Here is a 19,571-nt window from a genome sequence, read left to right as displayed (position 1 = left end):
CTATACTATGATTTACTTTAAAAATACATTTCCCAAAAGTTTCTTGCGGTTCACTCTTCTGCATCGCTTCTCCATTATACCGTAGTTCTGCGCTGGAAACAAGTGGAGGATTATCAGCTTTTCTAGATCTGTGATGGCGAACCTTTTAGAGACCGAGCGCCCAAACTGTAACCCTACAACCCACTTATTTATCGCAAAGTGCCAACACGGCAATTTACCCTGAATACTACGGTCCAGTATAGTCTATGCTCCATGTACTTTATCATTTAGCTATAATAGCCTGCATTCAGTGCGCTGCCTGTGCCGTTCATAGTGCGCCCTGCGCTGATGAATGGCGGGTAAAATCTTAGGAATATTGTCTTTTTCCAGGGTGTGGGTGCCCACACAGAGAGGGCTCTGAGCGCCACCCGTGTGATGATCAGATTCCAGCATAAACGTCACCGCATTGAAATATTTTGCCTCTAAAAGCGCCATTGCCTTAAAAACGGGCTGCGACATCCTCCTTCGACATCTGCAAATGTCAGACAAAACCCCCGTGCCGTGAATCGTTTTATTTTACCAAGTTTTGGAAAATATTCTCATCACATACAGAGCAATATTAAAAAAAAAATAGAACAAACATGGGCACAATAAAATAACACAAAAAAATAAAACAGAAACATTTGTAAAAGTTCCTTCTTCTTCGAGACACCGACACGTTACACGTCCACAATGGCAGAGAGGCTGGTTTTTCAAGTACATAAAAGGCGCCCCCCCTCCGGTCACCCATCTAACAGTTTTAATATGCTTTCTCTTTCCTTCAGAGCCTTCCAAGCCTGGTCCTTCTCCTTTTTGGTCGGAGTCCTTTTTTTCTGCCGCGCGGCCATGATCTTCCTGAAAGCGTCCATAACCTCGTTGTCGGCCATCCGTACCCTGTGCCGAAGCTCCTGCTTATTCATTTCTTCTTTTGCTAATCTGAAGGGAGAACATGGGATTAGGATTAACAAAGTGAATGTGTGGAGCGCGGAGACATCAGGTCCTCTGACTGAACAATCTCAGAAGCCAGCAGTGACACCCTGCCGCGGCAGGTCTGGTTGGGGAGTGATTGCCATGCAGCAGTAACAACCCTATTCTCCCTCCAATTCCCCAAGTATGAGCAGCAGGAAAGTCCTCACATCCCTACTAGTCACTAGTGATGAGCGGCATAGGCAATATTCAAATTCGCGAATTTTGAAGTGGCAATATTCGCGATTAAAATTTGCGATTCAAATATTCGCGCTCCCTTAATGTCCCACTAGTCACAGCAGGCCCCCCTCCTCACAACCTAAAATGGAGATTCACCTTTAGCTACCCTGTGACATGTCATTGGTAGGATTCTGTCCTCTGGGACCCCTCGGAGCACCATGCCCCCTTAGTGTTCAGAGGCTGTTCATTCACTTTAATGGGGCTGCAGTGATCAATGGGGATTACAATGACCTTCCGACGATTGGTGGGGTGTGACTGCTGCGACTCTCATTGATCGTGAGAACAGGGGTCCTCTGTCCCCCCGAATGAATAGAATAGAGGTCAAGAACTGTGAGTTACCGCTGCATTCATCTCTATGGGATTGCCAGAGAGCCGAGTGCTATACTCAGCTTCTCTTTAGCAGTCTTTTAGTGTCTAACTGGTGGTCGTCTAACTGTTGGAACCCCCACTGATCATATAAACAGGGTCCCAGCGGGAAATGCCGGATGCCGATCATGTGTTAGGGTTTCAGCAATAAGACCACCACCGATTAGACTCTAGGTCTTGGCAGAACCCCTTTAAAAGGATGGGGCCATCGGAGCAACGCCTGTCCACATGTCCCATTGTCTAAAGGGCCTATATATTTCTATTAATTAGGCACAAAAACTGGAATTCTGGACCATCAGGTGCCGGACTAACAGAATAATACTGGTAAATATAATAAGTCGGTTGGTGTGCATCAGCCACTTGATAACAGTGCGGTTACCCCCAACTGATAGGTTCCAATAAAATCGAAGGTTGTTTTATTTTTTGCTACAATCCAAGGGGAAAAAAAATACAAAAACAATCGTCATCAATCACCTCAGCAGCTCCTGCTTCTTGGCCCGGTTGTGAGCGCTGAGAGCCTTCAGCTCAGCCTGTCTCTTGCGGAGCTCGGCCAACACCTCATCCTCAGAATCCTCCGCTGGCCGATCCTCAGACTCCAGCAGACCTTGCGCGATCAGCTCTTCCTTAATTCGGACTTCTAATGACTTTGTATGCGGGGCACTGAGAGAAACGTGACACAGACCCGTTTAGGTCCCGATAAAAAAATATGATTGATGGATGGGTGTGAAAATGCACAGGTATGCAGTACAGACCAAAAGTTTGGACACACCTTCTCATTCAAAGAGTTTTCTTTATTTTCATGACTATGAAGGCATCAAAACTATGAATTAACACATGTGGAATTATATACATAACAAACAAGTGTGAAACAACTGAAAATATGTCATATTTTAGGTTCTTCAAAGTAGCCACCTTTTGCTTTGATTACTGCTTTGCACACTCTTGGCATTCTCTTGATGAGCTTCAAGAGGTAGTCCCCTGAAATGGTCTTCCAACAGTCTTGAAGGAGTTCCCAGAGATGCTTAGCACTTGTTGGCCCTTTTGCCTTCACTCTGCGGTCCAGCTCACCCCAAACCATCTCGATTGGGTTCAGGTCCGGTGACTGTGGAGGCCAGGTCATCTGGCGCAGCACCCCATCACTCTCCTTCATGGTCAAATAGCCCTTACTTTCAAAGTTTTCCCAATTTTTCGGCTGACTGACTGACCTTCATTTCTTAAAGTAACGATGGCCACTCGTTTTTCTTTACTTAGCTGCTTTTTTCTTGCCATAATACAAATTCTAACAGTCTATTCAGTAGGACTATCAGCTGTGTATCCACCTGACTTCTCCTCAACGCCACTGATGGTCCCAACCCCATTTATAAGGCAAGAAATCCCACTTATTAAACCTGACAGGGCACACCTGTGAAGTGAAAACCATTTCAGGGGACTACCTCTTGAAGCTCATCAAGAGAATGCCAAGAGTGTGCAAAGCAGTAATCAAAGCAAAAGGTGGCTACTTTGAAGAACCTAGACTATGACATATTTTCAGTTGTTTCACACTTGTTTGTTATGTATATAATTCCACATGTGTTAATTCATAGTTTTGATGCCTTCATAGTCATGAAAATAAAGAAAACTCTTTGAATGAGAAGGTGTGTCCAAACTTTTGGTCTGTACTGTATATTATATACCTGAATGGTTTCATCTGACTTCGGGGCGACGTGCTGGCTCCGTCAGTTCCCGACTCCTTCCCGGATATCTCAGGAATAGGGGAATCTTCAATTGGTGAAATAATGTTTTCCTGAGGCCGAGAAATAAGACAGTAAGAGACAAATACTGGTATGTATTTAACCGCTGTGTGACAGCGCTCGGCTATTTTCCAAAGTCCCACAGCAGTGAATGGAGAAAGCCTCGCCTGCCCTCCATTCATGAAACAGCAACAGGTCCCAGAGGTGATCAGCACCTGCCAGATATTTATGGCGTAGCCTGTGGATATTCCAGAAATGTCCGGATGAGACAACTCCTTCAAGCAAGATTTATCAACTGGGACTTTTAAAAAGTCGTAAAAATTGTTGCACTCTCAATCCATTAAACTGGAATACCATCTCAAAGCAGAAGTATTAGACATACAAAGAATTTGGTGCAAATTAGGGCTCAAGACACAGACTCAAGTACCTCAACAAGAGCCTGCAGTAGACGCTGGGTCAGGTGACCAAACGGGCAGCCGTCCTCTGGCTGGTCGTGTTGGGATTCAGACTTCTTCAGCATGGAATCCACATCTAGAAGCAGCCAAGACATACATCTTATATGAGCACTAGGCAGACACAGGTGCAATGCAGAGTATGCATGGGCGGCCAAACCTCTCCCGCTACGGGCGAAATGTAGTTTTATACGTAGCGAGTGAGAGACGTTGCTTATCAGGGAGACCCCTCTATGTCTTGTCCTAACAGGACGCATGGAAAGGGTTATGAAATAAGACAACCCCTTTAAGTGTGTCTACATGGAGACACCAGAAATCTGACAGGAGGAGTAATAGCATGGGTGACCCAGCTCCGCAGCTGGTAGAAATGGCCGCTGCAACTTAGCAAACAGTGACAGAACCAGGTGGGAGTATTCAACTAATATTCTTCAAATGCCACCGAGGAGGATGAGGCCTTAATCAGTTCTGGGGACTACTACCTTTGGAGTCCAGCTCGGTTAGTGGTCCCAGAGGTCCTTTCTTCTTGTCCCCTGCCATAGAGGCCCTGGCTCCATCTTTCTGTTCCTCCTGTAGGTCCTCCTGAGCCCAGCGCTGGGAGTAATGTTTCCCCAGAGGTGGAATCTGAAATGAGAAATTCTTATCAACACTAGATGCTACGTTTAACCCTTCATTTCTCCAAGACCAGGTCTACCATTATCATAACGGATAGTATCACACTGAGGCAGGCCCGGCGTGTTATGGCCACACTGCATCCCACGTCACCGTCTAGCCCCAGCCGTGCTCAGACGTCCTGGAGCTGCACACTATAGATATCTATAAAAAGCTCAGCAGGCTTACAAAAAAGGTTGTTTAATTGGTTTTCTTCTGAATTTCGGTTCTCTTCGGTTAATGGAGTGAGATGGTCAAAGTCTGTACGGTAGTTTTCTGGAGTACAAAAGTTACACGCTTCTGTGCAAGTGGGATTTTGCACTAAAAGGGGGTACAATATTGATGATCTATCCTCGATTACCGGCAACCCCAGTGAGCGCTGCGACCCCTTCCTAGGTCAGTGAGGCTCAGTCCCATTCAAGTGACGGGTCCTGGACTACCATACCAAGCACAGTCACTATACAGGGTACAGCGCTGTGCTCGGCAAGCTGTGAGGAGGACACAGTGATCACCTGGCCTCTTCAAACAGCTGATCGTAGGGGGGTGCTGGTGCTGAACCCCCACCGATCAGATACTGATGACCTATCCTGGGGATATAGGTCATGAATATTTAATTCCCAGAAAACCCCTTTAAGCAGTTTTCGGCACTTCTGAATAAAAAAAAAAAATCCGCAAGGCTCAGCGGAGGGGGGCAGGCTCAGCGCCCCGACAGATCCACTATAATTTACGTCGTAAACTATAGCTTAAATCTATGATACCCCACAGCTTCTGCACATCTAATGCCAGTACAGCTCTTCTTAAAGGGGTTTCAAATTTTAAACCAGCGCCTGGATCTGAATACTGTGGCCACCTCCTGAAGGACCTACAAGTTTGTTGGTTGTATGGATCTGAATACTAGCATAGCCACTGAGTTATTCAATAAAATATATCTGTATAGCACTACCTGCTGTTTTTTTCTTCTTATTTCTTTGTCCTGCTCACTGAGATGGCCGCACATGCTCAGTTTCATTCTTCAACTGCCTCCTGACCTGTGATAGGGAGAAAGCTGCTGCAGAAAGGACACGCGCCCCCGAGCTGCTGCAGAAAGGACACGCGCCCCCGAGCTGCTGCAGAAAGGACACGCCCCCGGAGCTGTCAGCTTGATATAAATCTCGCAGAGCAATGATTGTGGAGATCTCTGGGTCCATGTGAGGTACAGGGCTGGTTCTAGCTTTGTTAGAAAGAGATTGTCATGTATTATATGACGCCCGATTTTAATTTTTTACAATAATCATGGGATAACCCCTTTAAGAGACAGTCCTATGAAATGCCAGAGGTGATGTTTCCTCTAATGTCTTCAATGTTACATAGCTGCTTTCAAAAATTAGCTGACTGCCCTTGGAAACAGACAGCAATTGTCAGTCATATTTGCTGACGGTCCAGTTTTTCTTTGGCCTGTCTAATGAAAATGGATTTTCAAAGAAGTGGGTCTAAAAAGGAAATTGTATATTTGGCGAATGCGCTAGGAAACCTCTCGGCCAAACATACCAATAGGCCCCAAAGGAGGCCACAGGGGTGTTATTCTGCCTTCTGTTGGGATGATATACAACCGTAGACTTAAAAAGAAAAATTGCTGCGCAGAAAAATGTGAAGTAATATCAAGAAGAAAAGAAAAAAAAAAAAAAAAAAACTTTTTTTTTTTTTTTTTAAACATAGAAGACTATACAGTGTTATACATCGGAGTTATACGTCAGAATATCCTCCCAACGTACACTGCGGACGCACCCCTTCAGGCTGCATTCATCTACCATTACCTTTCCCTAGTAGAGGATGTTGGGGGTAATAGTACTGGAAGCTGAGATAATTAGGAGATGAGGATTACGCAGTCCCTAGAACTGTAAGATAATGTTGGAGGAGGCTGCAGCTCGGATCATACCTTGTAGTAGTCGGCCTCATCCTCTGGCGTCTTGAGAAGATCCTCCAGAACTTTAATCTCTTCCGCTGTTATGTCTGCGCAGTACGGTTCAACGGAAGCCCAAAATCTGAAACACACGGCGGAAGAGAAGGTATTAATGACATGAAACCACGAGGCCGATAATATAAAGAACTGGCTAATTTAAAGGGCTATTAGGCTTTTTTTTTTTTTTTTTTTTTATATCTGCTGAGGTATGTAGTACTGTTAATCCTGATCTTCCTGGTTGATGAACAAAACACAACTGCTGGGACCTGATCTAGGATTGTTTTTTTTTTTGTGACTCTACCTGTTCGGGGCATCATTTTTGGGTATTCGGGGAACATCCACTGGATCATCTGTGAACTCATATTCCTGGATTTTTGTCTGTAAGTTTCTGGATTTGGGTCTTCCTGGGCCGGTACTGGACGCGTGACTTGCTTTACTTTCCAGCTTTGGCTTTTTGGGTTTATGTTTCACGGGTGTACCGGGCTCGTGTTCCTTTCCAAGCTTCAAAATCCTCCGGTCTCCTTTCTTATCCTGCCAGTCTGTAAGGATCTGGTGGAAAACGTGAGCAATAGGCAGTGAGACACCAACTAGTTATACCCAACTTACCAAATTCTGTTGGCGAATATGGCAGCAAATGCGTTAAAGTTAACAGGAGCCTCCGTTGCAGATTTCGCTAAAAATGTAGGACAAAACAGTACAGCCTGCATTGCCATTGGCGCGGCCCGCACTGTTTACCATTAAAGGGGTATTCTCAATCTGAGACAATGGAGGCATATCGCTAGCATATGTCCCCATTGTCTGATAGGTGCGGGTCCCACCGCTGGGACCCGCACCTATATTGAGAACGGAGGGGGGAAAGTGGTGGCTGGAGGAACCCACCAAGTGCTCTCCCCATATAAGTGAATAGGAGCGCACTGTGCTGGCACGGCCCTCGCTCCCATTCATTTCTATGGAGCTGACGGAAATAGCCGAGCCAGCGCTCGGCTATCTTCGGCGGCCCCATAGAAATGAATGGAGGGCGGCTGCGCATGCGCAGTGTGCCCTGCAACACTTTCAGGGCTCCCTGCGGGTCCCTGGGATCCTAGCGATATGGCCCCATTGTCTCAGATGGAAAAAAAACCTTTAACACAGCCCACACTGCTCGCCCTTAGCGCAGCCCGCTTCAATGCCAGGCACGATGACGGACACAATTATAATCAATAGCGATCGTTGGATGCCACTGCCGTCCGTAATCTGGTGCTTCCATCCATTTCGATGTTCTGCTCTTATGATGGTTAGTGAAGGTGTAGCGACCATGTGAATAAGCCCTCAGCATGGAAAACCTGGGTGCTCTCCCCTTTGGCAACGACCAGATTATACCCAGCTCTCCCAGAACAGATATAACTAAGGACTCTTTTACATGGGACGATAATTGGGAGCAAACAACACCCTTCCATGTGTAAGCACGCCGCGATCACCCCACGAGGGAGCGCGATTAGTATCTCTGATGTGACACTTCTTAGAGGACGCCGACAAATGACTATTACTGACTGCTTGTCCCATTACTAGAAATAACTGCAGTATGCGAACACGGGCAACGAGCGCTGATCGACGAGCTGCATGTGGAAAGGGACCCTAAGGCTTCACAGATCAGTGAGCCATAGACGTGCGCTGTCTGTGTTCTCCGCGGACAGCGCATGTACCCACTGACTTTAATGTGTTCATTTACACGAGGACACGCACTCCTGTGGTCCCTGATGAGGACCAAACCGGACCACTGAGGTCTATGGGTCTGTGAAAAACACTGAGGCTACGTTCACACGACAGTGAAAAACAGACGTTTTCAAAACCAATTACAGTCTATGGTGCTATTCAAGCGGCTGCTAGACGGACCCTATTGAAATCAATGGATCCGTTTTTAATGCCCGTTTAGACATGAGTGCGCCCGTCTAATGGCCGTTAAAAACGAGTACACTGTGGCCTTTCAGTGGTTAAAATGAAAAAATAAATAAATACTCACCTCATCCACTTGTACACACTGTGACTCTAGCTCTTCAGTTTGCACCAGGACCTGCGCTACACTGGGAGCATCAGGTCCTGCCGTCTCCGGTGGAGGGCGAATGTCCCCACACATTCAAATAGAAGAGGTGTTTTTTTTTTTTTCTGCACAAACAGAATGGGGATCACTACAAGAAGGGGCATTACTCCTACTGGGGAGCACTAAGAGGGGGCATTACTCCTACTGGGGAGCACTAAGAGGGGGCATTACTCCTACTGGGGAGCACTAAGAGGGGGCATTACTCCTACTGGGGAGCACTAAGAGGGGGCATTACTCCTACTGGAGAGCACTAAGAGGGGGCATTATTCCTACTGGGGAGCACTAAGAGGGGGCATTATTCCTACTGGGGAGCACTAAGAGGGGGCATTATTCCTACTGGGGAGCACTAAGAGGGGGCATTACTCCTACTGGGGAGCACTAAGAGGGGGCATTATTCCTACTGGGGAGCACTAAGAGGGGGCATTATTCCTACTGGGGAGCACTAAGAGGGGGCATTATTCCTACTGGGGAGCACTAAGAGGGGGCATTATTCCTACTGGGGAGCACTAAGAGGGGGCATTATTCCTACTGGGGAGCACTAAGAGGGGGCATTATTCCTACTGGGGAGCACTAAGAGGGGGCATTATTCCTACTGGGGAGCACTAAGAGGGGGCATTATTCCTACTGGGGAGCACTAAGAGGGGGCATTATTCCTACTGGGAAGCACTAAGAGGGGGCATTATTCCTACTGGGGAGCACTAAGAAGGGGCATTATTACTACTGGGGAGCACTAAGAGGGAGCATTAAGAAGGGGCATTATTCCTACTGGGGAGCACTAAGAGGGGGCATTATTCCTACTGGGGAGCACTAAGAGGGAGCATTAAAAAGGGGCATTATTCCTACTGGGGAGCACTAAGAAGGGGCATTATTACTACTGGGGAGCACTAAGAGGGAGCATTAAGAAGGGGCATTATTCCTACTGGGGAGCACTAAGAGGGGGCATTATTCCTACTGGGGAGCACTAAGAGGGGGCATTATTCCTATTGGGGAGCACTAAGAGGGGGCATTATTCCTACTGGGGAGCACTAAGAGGGGGCATTACTCCTACTGGGGAGCACTAAGAGGGGGCATTACTCCTACTGGGGAGCACGAAGAGGGGGCATTACTCCTACTGGGGAGCACGAAGAGGGGGCATTACTCCTACTGGGGAGCACGAAGAGGGGGCATTACTCCTACTGGGGAGCACGAAGAGGGGGCATTACTCCTACTGGGGAGCACTAAGAGGGGGCATTACTCCTACTGGGGAGCACTAAGAGGGGGCATTATTCCTACTGGGGAGCACTAAGAGGGGGCATTATTCCTACTGGGGAGCACTAAGAGGGGGCATTATTCCTACTGGGGAGCACTAAGAGGGGGCATTACTCCTACTGGGGAGCACTAAGAGGGGGCATTATTCCTACTGGGGAGCACTAAGAGGGGGCATTATTCCTACTGGGGAGCACTAAGAGGGGGCATTATTCCTACTGGGGAGCACTAAGAGGGGGCATTATTCCTACTGGGGAGCACTAAGAGGGGGCATTATTCCTACTGGGGAGCACTAAGAGGGGGCATTATTCCTACTGGGGAGCACTAAGAGGGGGCATTATTCCTACTGGGAAGCACTAAGAGGGGGCATTATTCCTACTGGGGAGCACTAAGAAGGGGCATTATTACTACTGGGGAGCACTAAGAGGGAGCATTAAGAAGGGGCATTATTCCTACTGGGGAGCACTAAGAGGGGGCATTATTCCTACTGGGGAGCACTAAGAGGGAGCATTAAGAAGGGGCATTATTCCTACTGGGGAGCACTAAGAAGGGGCATTATTACTACTGGGGAGCACTAAGAGGGAGCATTAAGAAGGGGCATTATTCCTACTGGGGAGCACTAAGAGGGGGCATTATTCCTACTGGGGAGCACTAAGAGGGGGCATTATTCCTATTGGGGAGCACTAAGAGGGGGCATTATTCCTACTGGGGAGCACTAAGAGGGGGCATTACTCCTACTGGGGAGCACTAAGAGGGGGCATTACTCCTACTGGGGAGCACTAAGAGGGGGCATTACTCCTACTGGGGAGCACTAAGAGGGGGCATTACTCCTACTGGGGAGCACTAAGAGGGGGCATTATTCCTACTGGGGAGCACTAAGAGGGGGCATTACTCCTACTGGGGAGCACTAAGAGGGGGCATTATTCCTACTGGGGAGCACTAAGAGGGGGCATTATTCCTACTGGGGAGCACTAAGAGGGGGCATTATTCATACTGGGGAGCACTAAGAGGGGGCATTATTCATACTGGGGAGCACTAAGAGGGGGCATTATTCCTACTGGGGAGCACTAAGAGGGGGCATTATTCCTACTGGGGAGCACTAAGAGGGGGCATTATTCCTACTGGGGAGCACTAAGAGGGGGCATTATTCCTACTGGGGAGCACTAAGAGGGGGCATTATTCCTACTGGGGAGCACTAAGAGGGGGCATTATTCCTACTGGGAAGCACTAAGAGGGGGCATTATTCCTACTGGGGAGCACTAAGAAGGGGCATTATTACTACTGGGGAGCACTAAGAGGGAGCATTAAGAAGGGGCATTATTCCTACTGGGGAGCACTAAGAGGGGGCATTATTCCTACTGGGGAGCACTAAGAGGGAGCATTATTCCTATTGGGGAGCACTAAGAGGGGGCATTATTCCTACTGGGGAGCACTAAGAGGGGGCATTATTCCTACTGGAGAGCACTAAGAGGGGGCATTATTCCTACTGGAGAGCACTAAGAGGGGGATTATTCCTACTGGAGAGCACTAAGAGGGGGATTATTTCTACTGGGGAGCACTAAGAGGGGGCATTATTCCTACTGGGGAGCACTAAGAGGGGGCATTATTCCTACTGGGGAGCACTAAGAGGGGGCATTATTCCTACTGGGGAGCACTAAGAGGGGGCATTATTCCTACTGGGGAGCACTAAGAGGGGGCATTATTCCTACTGGGGAGCACTAAGAGGGGGCATTATTCCTACTGGGGAGCACTAAGAGGGGGCATTATTCCTACTGGGGAGCACTAAGAGGGGGCATTATTCCTACTGGGGAGCACTAAGAGGGGGCATTATTCCTACTGGGGAGCACTAAGAGGGGGCATTATTCATACTGGGGAGCACTAAGAGGGGGCATTATTCATACTGGGGAGCACTAAGAGGGGGCATTATTCCTACTGGGGAGCACTAAGAGGGGGCATTATTCCTACTGGGGAGCACTAAGAGGGGGCATTATTCCTACTGGGGAGCACTAAGAGGGGGCATTATTCCTACTGGGGAGCACTAAGAAGGGGCATTATTCCTACTGGGGAGCACTAAGAGGGGGCATTATTCCTACTGGGGAGCACTAAGAGGGGGCATTATTCCTACTGGGGAGCACTAAGAGGGGGCATTATTCCTACTGGGGAGCACTAAGAAGGGGCATTATTCCTACTGGGGAGCACTAAGAGGGGGCATTATTCCTACTGGGGAGCACTAAGAGGGGGCATTATTCCTACTGGGGAGCACTAAGAGGGGGCATTATTCCTACTGGGGAGCACTAAGAGGGGGCATTATTCCTACTGGGGAGCACTAAGAGGGGGCATTATTCCTACTGGGGAGCACTAAGAGGGGGCATTATTCCTACTGGGAAGCACTAAGAGGGGGCATTATTCCTACTGGGGAGCACTAAGAGGGGGCATTATTACTACTGGGGAGCACTAAGAGGGAGCATTAAGAAGGGGCATTATTCCTACTGGGGAGCACTAAGAGGGGGCATTATTCCTACTGGGGAGCACTAAGAGGGAGCATTAAGAAGGGGCATTATTCCTACTGGGGAGCACTAAGAAGGGGCATTATTACTACTGGGGAGCACTAAGAGGGAGCATTAAGAAGGGGCATTATTCCTACTGGGGAGCACTAAGAGGGGGCATTATTCCTACTGGGGAGCACTAAGAGGGGGCATTATTCCTATTGGGGAGCACTAAGAGGGGGCATTATTCCTACTGGGGAGCACTAAGAGGGGGCATTACTCCTACTGGGGAGCACTAAGAGGGGGCATTACTCCTACTGGGGAGCACTAAGAGGGGGCATTACTCCTACTGGGGAGCACTAAGAGGGGGCATTACTCCTACTGGGGAGCACTAAGAGGGGGCATTATTCCTACTGGGGAGCACTAAGAGGGGGCATTACTCCTACTGGGGAGCACTAAGAGGGGGCATTATTCCTACTGGGGAGCACTAAGAGGGGGCATTATTCCTACTGGGGAGCACTAAGAGGGGGCATTATTCCTACTGGGGAGCACTAAGAGGGGGCATTATTCATACTGGGGAGCACTAAGAGGGGGCATTATTCCTACTGGGGAGCACTAAGAGGGGGCATTATTCCTACTGGGGAGCACTAAGAGGGGGCATTATTCCTACTGGGGAGCACTAAGAGGGGGCATTATTCCTACTGGGGAGCACTAAGAGGGGGCATTATTCCTACTGGGGAGCACTAAGAGGGGGCATTATTCCTACTGGGGAGCACTAAGAGGGGGCATTATTCCTACTGGGAAGCACTAAGAGGGGGCATTATTCCTACTGGGGAGCACTAAGAAGGGGCATTATTACTACTGGGGAGCACTAAGAGGGAGCATTAAGAAGGGGCATTATTCCTACTGGGGAGCACTAAGAGGGGGCATTATTCCTACTGGGGAGCACTAAGAGGGAGCATTATTCCTATTGGGGAGCACTAAGAGGGGGCATTATTCCTACTGGGGAGCACTAAGAGGGGGCATTATTCCTACTGGAGAGCACTAAGAGGGGGCATTATTCCTACTGGAGAGCACTAAGAGGGGGCATTATTCCTACTGGAGAGCACTAAGAGGGGGATTATTCCTACTGGAGAGCACTAAGAGGGGGATTATTTCTACTGGGGAGCACTAAGAGGGGGCATTATTCCTACTGGGGAGCACTAAGAGGGGGCATTATTCCTACTGGGGAGCACTAAGAGGGGGCATTATTCCTACTGGGGAGCACTAAGAGGGGGCATTATTCCTACTGGGGAGCACTAAGAGGGGGCATTATTCCTACTGGGGAGCACTAAGAGGGGGCATTATTCCTACTGGGGAGCACTAAGAGGGGGCATTATTCCTACTGGGGAGCACTAAGAGGGGGCATTATTCCTACTGGGGAGCACTAAGAGGGGGCATTATTCATACTGGGGAGCACTAAGAGGGGGCATTATTCATACTGGGGAGCACTAAGAGGGGGCATTATTCCTACTGGGGAGCACTAAGAGGGGGCATTATTCCTACTGGGGAGCACTAAGAGGGGGCATTATTCCTACTGGGGAGCACTAAGAAGGGGCATTATTCCTACTGGGGAGCACTAAGAGGGGGCATTATTCCTACTGGGGAGCACTAAGAGGGGGCATTATTCCTACTGGGGAGCACTAAGAGGGGGCATTATTCCTACTGGGGAGCACTAAGAAGGGGCATTATTCATACTGGGGAGCACTAAGAAGGGGCATTATTCCTACTGGGGAGCACTAAGAAGGGGCATTATTCATACTGGGGAGCACTAAGAAGGGGCATTATTCCTACTGGGGAGCACTAAGAAGGGGCATTATTCCTACTGGGGAGCACTAAGAAGGGGCATTATTCCTACTGGGGAGCACTAAGAAGGGGCATTATTCCTACTGGAGAGCACTAAGAGGGGGCATTAATCGTACTGGGAGGCAAAAAGGGGGCCATTTGATGTCCTGGGAGCACAATGGGGGGCATTATGTATACTGTGAAGGCAGTGCAGAGGTTGGGATGTTAAAAAACAAACCAAACAATATTCGTCCATTTTGAATGGCCGTTTTTTTACAGACGATAAAAACGGATGCAAAACAGCCATTAAAAGCGGATCGATGGCAGGAAAATGGATGCATACACTGACGTGTCCGTTTTTAACAGTCTTTTTTTCGAGTTGTGTGAATCTGTGTTCCATTAGTGATTTTTGGTATGAGATGCTCTGAAAACAACTAATTTTCAGCCTAGCAGTGTACGAGGAATATGGATTACACGCGGAGGGCAAAAAGATGGACACACGGGCCAAACCTAGATCAACCACTGACCGTCCTGTCACAGATGTCATCACAGATGGGTGAAAGAGACCTAAGCGGGGTTCACATGTGGCATAAATGCTGCAGCACTTTACAGTACCAGCAAAGGGGATGAGATTTTTCGAAAACTCATCCACACGCTGCAGAGAAAAACCTGCATTGTAAACAGACTTTTGCTGCATGCACAGATTTATGCCTCAGATTCTACCCGTGGCTTTCAAGCTTGGCAATGCAGTGGAGTGCGATCTCACCAGCAATGCCACTGTGAACACCCAAACATTTCAGGGTGTTTTTTGCAGCGCCAGTTTTCCTCCCTATTTGCTGCAGAAAATCCGCCGTGGATCTGGCTCATGTGGACGAACTCTAAGGCCCCTTTCAGACGTGCGAGTTCGACGTTCCGGACTCGCAGAATGAGTATGCAGCAGCTCCCATCCTGACCCCCCAGCACTGCGGGGGTTGCATCGCATTATATTGATTTATGATGCCATGTAACCCCTAGAGGTCTGGAAAGCATTGGATAATAGTGACACAATGCTGTCAGTGTTATCCAATACATTCGAGAACTGTAAGGGCTGTTTTACACGAGCGGATGCCGTGCGCGACATCCGCTGCGTGAATGAGAGCCAAGACCCGCTGCGGACAGCAGAGACACGGAGCATTAACATGATTGATAATGCTCCGTGCCTCTCTGATCTTTTTACTACAAAATCACAGTGAGGTAAAGTTGTCACCGTGATTTTGTAGTAAAAAGATCACAGAGAGGCACAGAGCATTATCATGTTAATGCTCCGTGTCTCTGCTGTCCGCAGCGGGTCTTGGCTCTTATTCACGCAGTGGATTTCACGCACGGCATCCGCTTGTGTGAAACAGCCCTGAGGCCCCTTTCACACGGGAGAGTTTTCCGCGAGGATGCAATGCGTGGCGTGAACGCATTGCACCCGCACTGAATCCTGACCCATTCACTTCAATGGGGCTGTGCAGCTGAGCGGTGATTTTCACGCATTACTTGTGCGTTGCGTGAGAATCGCAGCATGTTCTATATTCAGCGTTTTTCACGCAACGCAGGCCCCATAGAAGTGAATGGGGCTGCGTGAAAATCGCAAGCAAGTGCGGATGCAATGTGATTTTCACAGATGGTTGCTAAGGAGATGATAATAAATAGGGATGAAGGTCCATTCACTTTATTATTTTCCATATAACATGGTTATAATGGAAAATAATAGCATTCTTAACACAGAATGCTAAGTAAAATATCCCTTGAGGGTTAAAAAATAAATAAAAAGAAATTACTCACCTCATCCACTTGATCGCGCAGCCGGCATCGTCTTCTTTCTTCTACTTGCAGGACCTGCAAAAGGACCTGCGCTGACGTCACCACGTGGTGAGCGCGATGATGTCAGCGCAGGTCCTGCAAGAGGAAAGAAAGAAGACGATAACGGCTGCGCGATCAAGTGGATGAGGTAAGTAATTTTTTTAAAAAAAATTTCTAACCCTCAAGGGACATTATACTTCGCATTCTGTATTAAAGAATGCTATTATTTTCCCTTATAACCATGTTATAATGGAAAATAATAAAATCTACAGAACACCCAAACTCGAACTTCAGTGAAGAAGTCCGGGTTCGGGTCTGGGTACCACATTCAGTTTTTTTATCACGTGCGTGCAAAACGCATTAAAACGCTTTGCACTGGTGCAGAAAAAAATTGAACGCAATCGCAGGCAAAACTGACTGAAATTGCATGTGCACTCGCGCGGGGTTCCCGCAACGCAAGGGGCCTAAGGGTTACATAGCATCATAAATCAATATAATGCTATGTGACCCCGTCAGTGTTAGGGAGGTCAGGACGGGAGCTGCCGCATACTGACTCTGCGAGTCCAATGCGTTGAATTTGCTTGTGTGAAAGCGGCCTTATCCTCCAGAACAGAGCCTTCCTCCTCCTCACCTGCGTCTCTGCTTCCAAAACCCGAAGTCGTCGGCTGGCGGAGGACAGCAGGGTTTCTAATTCTAGCTGAAGTGTATCCAGCTCCTCAATGCCGATGCCGTCATCTTCCGAGCGGGAGAGCACGGCCGTGTACCGGGGGCACAGCTTCACGTGGTCCACTGATTTGAACTCGTGGAACTGCAGCGGGCAATCCTTTAACTCACTCATGTTGGCAACTGGAAAACTAGAGGAAAAAAAAAAAATAACTTAAAGGGGTTATCCCATTTTAAACATGGGGGCATGTCGCTGGGATACGCCCCCATTGTCTGATAGGTGCGGGTCCCACCTCTGGAGAACGGAGCGGAGAAAGTTGAGATGGGCGCACTGTGCATGCGCAGCCGCCCTCCATTCATTTCTATGGAGCCGACGGAAATAGCAGAGCCAGCGCTATGTATGGGAGCGGTGGCCGCGCATGCGCAGTGCGCTCCCATTCACTTCAATAGGAGAGGCGGGGAGCTGCGCCTGGTGGTGGACGGACCCCGGGAAACCAGGAGTCCTCCAGCCACAACTCTCCCCGGCTCTGTTCTCCTTGTAGGTGCGGGTCCCAGAGGTGGGACCCGCACCTGTCAGACAATGGGGGCATATCCTAGCGATATGCCCCTATTGTCTAAGATGGGATAAACCCTTAAATGATATTACAGAGGAGACTGGCACTACCCATACCCCACAGCTCCTACTGACATAGAGACGTTCCGCCAAGCATTCACCAGTGAGTAACAAAAAGGGTATCTATTTTCTGCTATTCTTTGTACTGTAAAGAGCTCTGTTTGCTGCCAGTGAATGACGATGTTCTTGTTCACATCCTGAGGCTGTGTTCACATCTGCGCTGGAGGCTCCGTCACAGATTCTGTAAAAAAATAAAATTAATAAATAAAAACTGTAGCGCTGCATACTGCGTAAATGTTTCCTGTAAAATGACGGACCCCATTGGTTTTCCAGGAATTACTTGTTGATGACCTATCCTGAGGATAGGTCATCAATATGAGATCGGCGAGCGTCCGACTCCCGACACCCCCGCTGATCAGCTGTTTGAAGAGGCTGCGGCGCTCTGTGAGCGCTACAGCTTACCAAGGACAGCGCCATCTGTTGTACAGTGGCTGTGCTTGGTAGTGCAGCTCAGCTTCATTCACTTGAATGGGACTGAGCTGAGCCTAGTTCATGTGACCGAAGAACGTGATGTCACTGGCCTAAACGCTCACGGAGTGCCACGGCCTCTTTGCACAGTGATCAGCCAGAGTCCTGGGAGTCGTTTTCCCCCGCCGATCTCATAGGCGAACAAGATGTAAATCCCAGGGAACCCCTTAAAACCAATGCAGATGCTCACAGCTGACAATTTGCTACAATGTATCAGTGCAGGTAAAATGTATCAAGTCCAGTAGGTCATCTTGACTGGATACAATACATTATAGCAACAGGCTGTACGGGTTTCAGGCTGTAAGCAAGAATATTTCTATTCATCAAAAGCAAGCACAGATCTTGAAAATGACGAGGAACTGAAATGCAAAGTATAATAAAAAGTTGAGTAACTTTTCAGCATGCAATGACAACATTACGGTTTCCCCCTCGACTCACATGGATGCAAGTAATAGCGCCCGCTCCGGCCGCCCTGGTGCAATCATTAGTGTCGAGCGAACTTGTGTTTTAAGTTCGCGTCATCGAAGAATCGCGTTATGGATTCTAAATTCCGTTATGGTCCGTGGTAGCGGAATCCATAACCCAAACCCGAACTTTAGACGCTGAACTTAAACACAAGTTCGCTCAACACTAGCAATCATGTATTACATGGTCGCCCGTCCACGTACGTGAGCGCAGTGTTATACTAGATCTCCTCTGCAGCGAAACGCGTAGCTGCTCACAGATTCGGTATCATGCACGGGTCCTATCGGAGTAAGAACCCTGCACAATGCCCGCTGGTTGGCTCCCACGACTACCCGACCATCCAGCTCACAATTACATTTCTTCACGCCCGTTGTCAGTGGGTATGACTGGACATCCCCTTTAAGATCTGACCACATAACATTGCAAAAGACGCAACTAGAATGCGACTGCGTCCGATTCTTTAGCAAAACCTGGGACCAGAGCAATTGCCCATAGCAACCAATCAGATTCCAGCTCTTATTTTACAGGGACCCTATGGAAAATGAATGCAACAATCTGATTGGTTGCTATGGGAAACTGCTCCGCTCGCTTAATTCTCTCCCACAAGCCCCAGCACAATGCGGCGTACCCACATTCATTCACAGCACAGCAGTGCCGCAAAGCGCACCCACTGCACGGCGGCAAGGCCCGTACTACGCTGACATCACAAGTCCAACCCCCGTTTCCTCGGTGTTTTTTTTTTTCCGCCTCCGAGCTCCCGAAGCCGGCAGGTGGCAGCGCAGAGCTACCCGAGGCCCGGGTGCCAGTCCTCTCACTAACCGGGGCCGGGGAAGACACCATTCACTGGCGCCATGGGGGGAGTCGTTGAAAATAAACGCGGATTATTGAGGGAATGGCAACCACTCACAATGCCAATTATACACTTGACAACTAATTATATCGCAATACAAATCCACACTGCTGCCCAGCGTGACCTATCACTAGAAATCCATCTTATCACGCCTATTGTGGAAACATGGTACAGTCCAGCAACACCTCAGAGAAGGCTGGCTTAGCGTAAAACGGGTCGATGGTAGCTGGGGGGGGGGGTTCGACTTTACTGGTAACACAAATAAAATAAAAAATATGCTATATATAGAATAATTTCTGAAATGTGTATTTAATAATGTAATTCACACACACCCATGTGTATATACGCCATCATATTAAAAAAAATGTGAAACGTTTTATACTCTTTGGAATACGAACACCCCTATTTGCTCTTGTTGGTTTGCTCTTCAAAAATTCCACATTCCCTAATATGGTGTGAATCTTAAAAGACGCAACCATTGCACCTACAGAGGGTAGATAGAGATTATATTTACTATCCGTGCCAAAACGTGCATAGGAAGCCATTAAAAATCTCAGGGTAATATTGCATTATAAATTCAGCTTAATGTATGCGACGAGTCTAGCTACAAATTTAGACAAATTTGTTGGCGGTG

At 48.3% G+C, this 19,571-nt stretch overlaps 1 protein-coding gene across 6 annotated transcripts; it reads right to left on the bottom strand.

Annotated features, from left to right (window-relative positions):
- Positions 1 to 536: 536 nt before the first annotated feature.
- Positions 537 to 19,129, bottom strand: TADA3 (transcriptional adaptor 3). Of its 6 annotated transcripts, none has more exons than XM_040407678.1 (10): positions 18,995 to 19,129; positions 17,152 to 17,335; positions 16,450 to 16,672; positions 6,661 to 6,908; positions 6,336 to 6,441; positions 4,249 to 4,393; positions 3,748 to 3,851; positions 3,264 to 3,373; positions 2,065 to 2,250; positions 537 to 954 (listed from the first exon to the last, which is right to left on the bottom strand). In XM_040407678.1, the coding sequence occupies exons 2-10, from the start codon at positions 17,169 to 17,171 to the stop codon at positions 762 to 764; spliced, it is 1,335 nt and encodes a 444-aa protein (XP_040263612.1). In that variant the 5' UTR covers positions 17,172 to 17,335; positions 18,995 to 19,129; the 3' UTR covers positions 537 to 761. The 6 variants fall into 6 exon arrangements, with proteins under 6 accessions (XP_040263612.1, XP_040263614.1, XP_040263615.1 ...); XM_040407680.1 differs by lacking the exon at positions 18,995 to 19,129 and adding an exon at positions 18,720 to 18,938 and having other exon boundaries at positions 17,170 to 17,335; XM_040407681.1 differs by lacking the exon at positions 18,995 to 19,129 and adding an exon at positions 18,720 to 18,938 and having other exon boundaries at positions 17,196 to 17,335.
- Between the last annotated feature and the right edge of the window lie 442 nt (positions 19,130 to 19,571).

The sequence above is a fragment of the Bufo bufo genome, chromosome 9, assembly GCF_905171765.1.
Source record: "Bufo bufo chromosome 9, aBufBuf1.1, whole genome shotgun sequence".
NCBI lineage: Eukaryota > Metazoa > Chordata > Amphibia > Anura > Bufonidae > Bufo > Bufo bufo.
Note: the sequence above shows the minus strand (reverse complement) of the source record. Positions and strands in the feature narration are given on the sequence as shown.

Coding starts and splice junctions, on each gene's coding strand:
- TADA3 (XM_040407678.1), bottom strand. CDS start 17,171: ATGTCAGTAGGAGCTGTGGG. Junction 16,673..17,151: donor ATGTCAGTAGGAGCTGTGGG/GTATGGGTAGTG, acceptor TTTTTCCTCTAG/TTTTCCAGTTGCCAACATGA. Junction 4,394..6,335: donor ATGAGGCCGACTACTACAAG/GTATGATCCGAG, acceptor TTCTCATTTCAG/ATTCCACCTCTGGGGAAACA.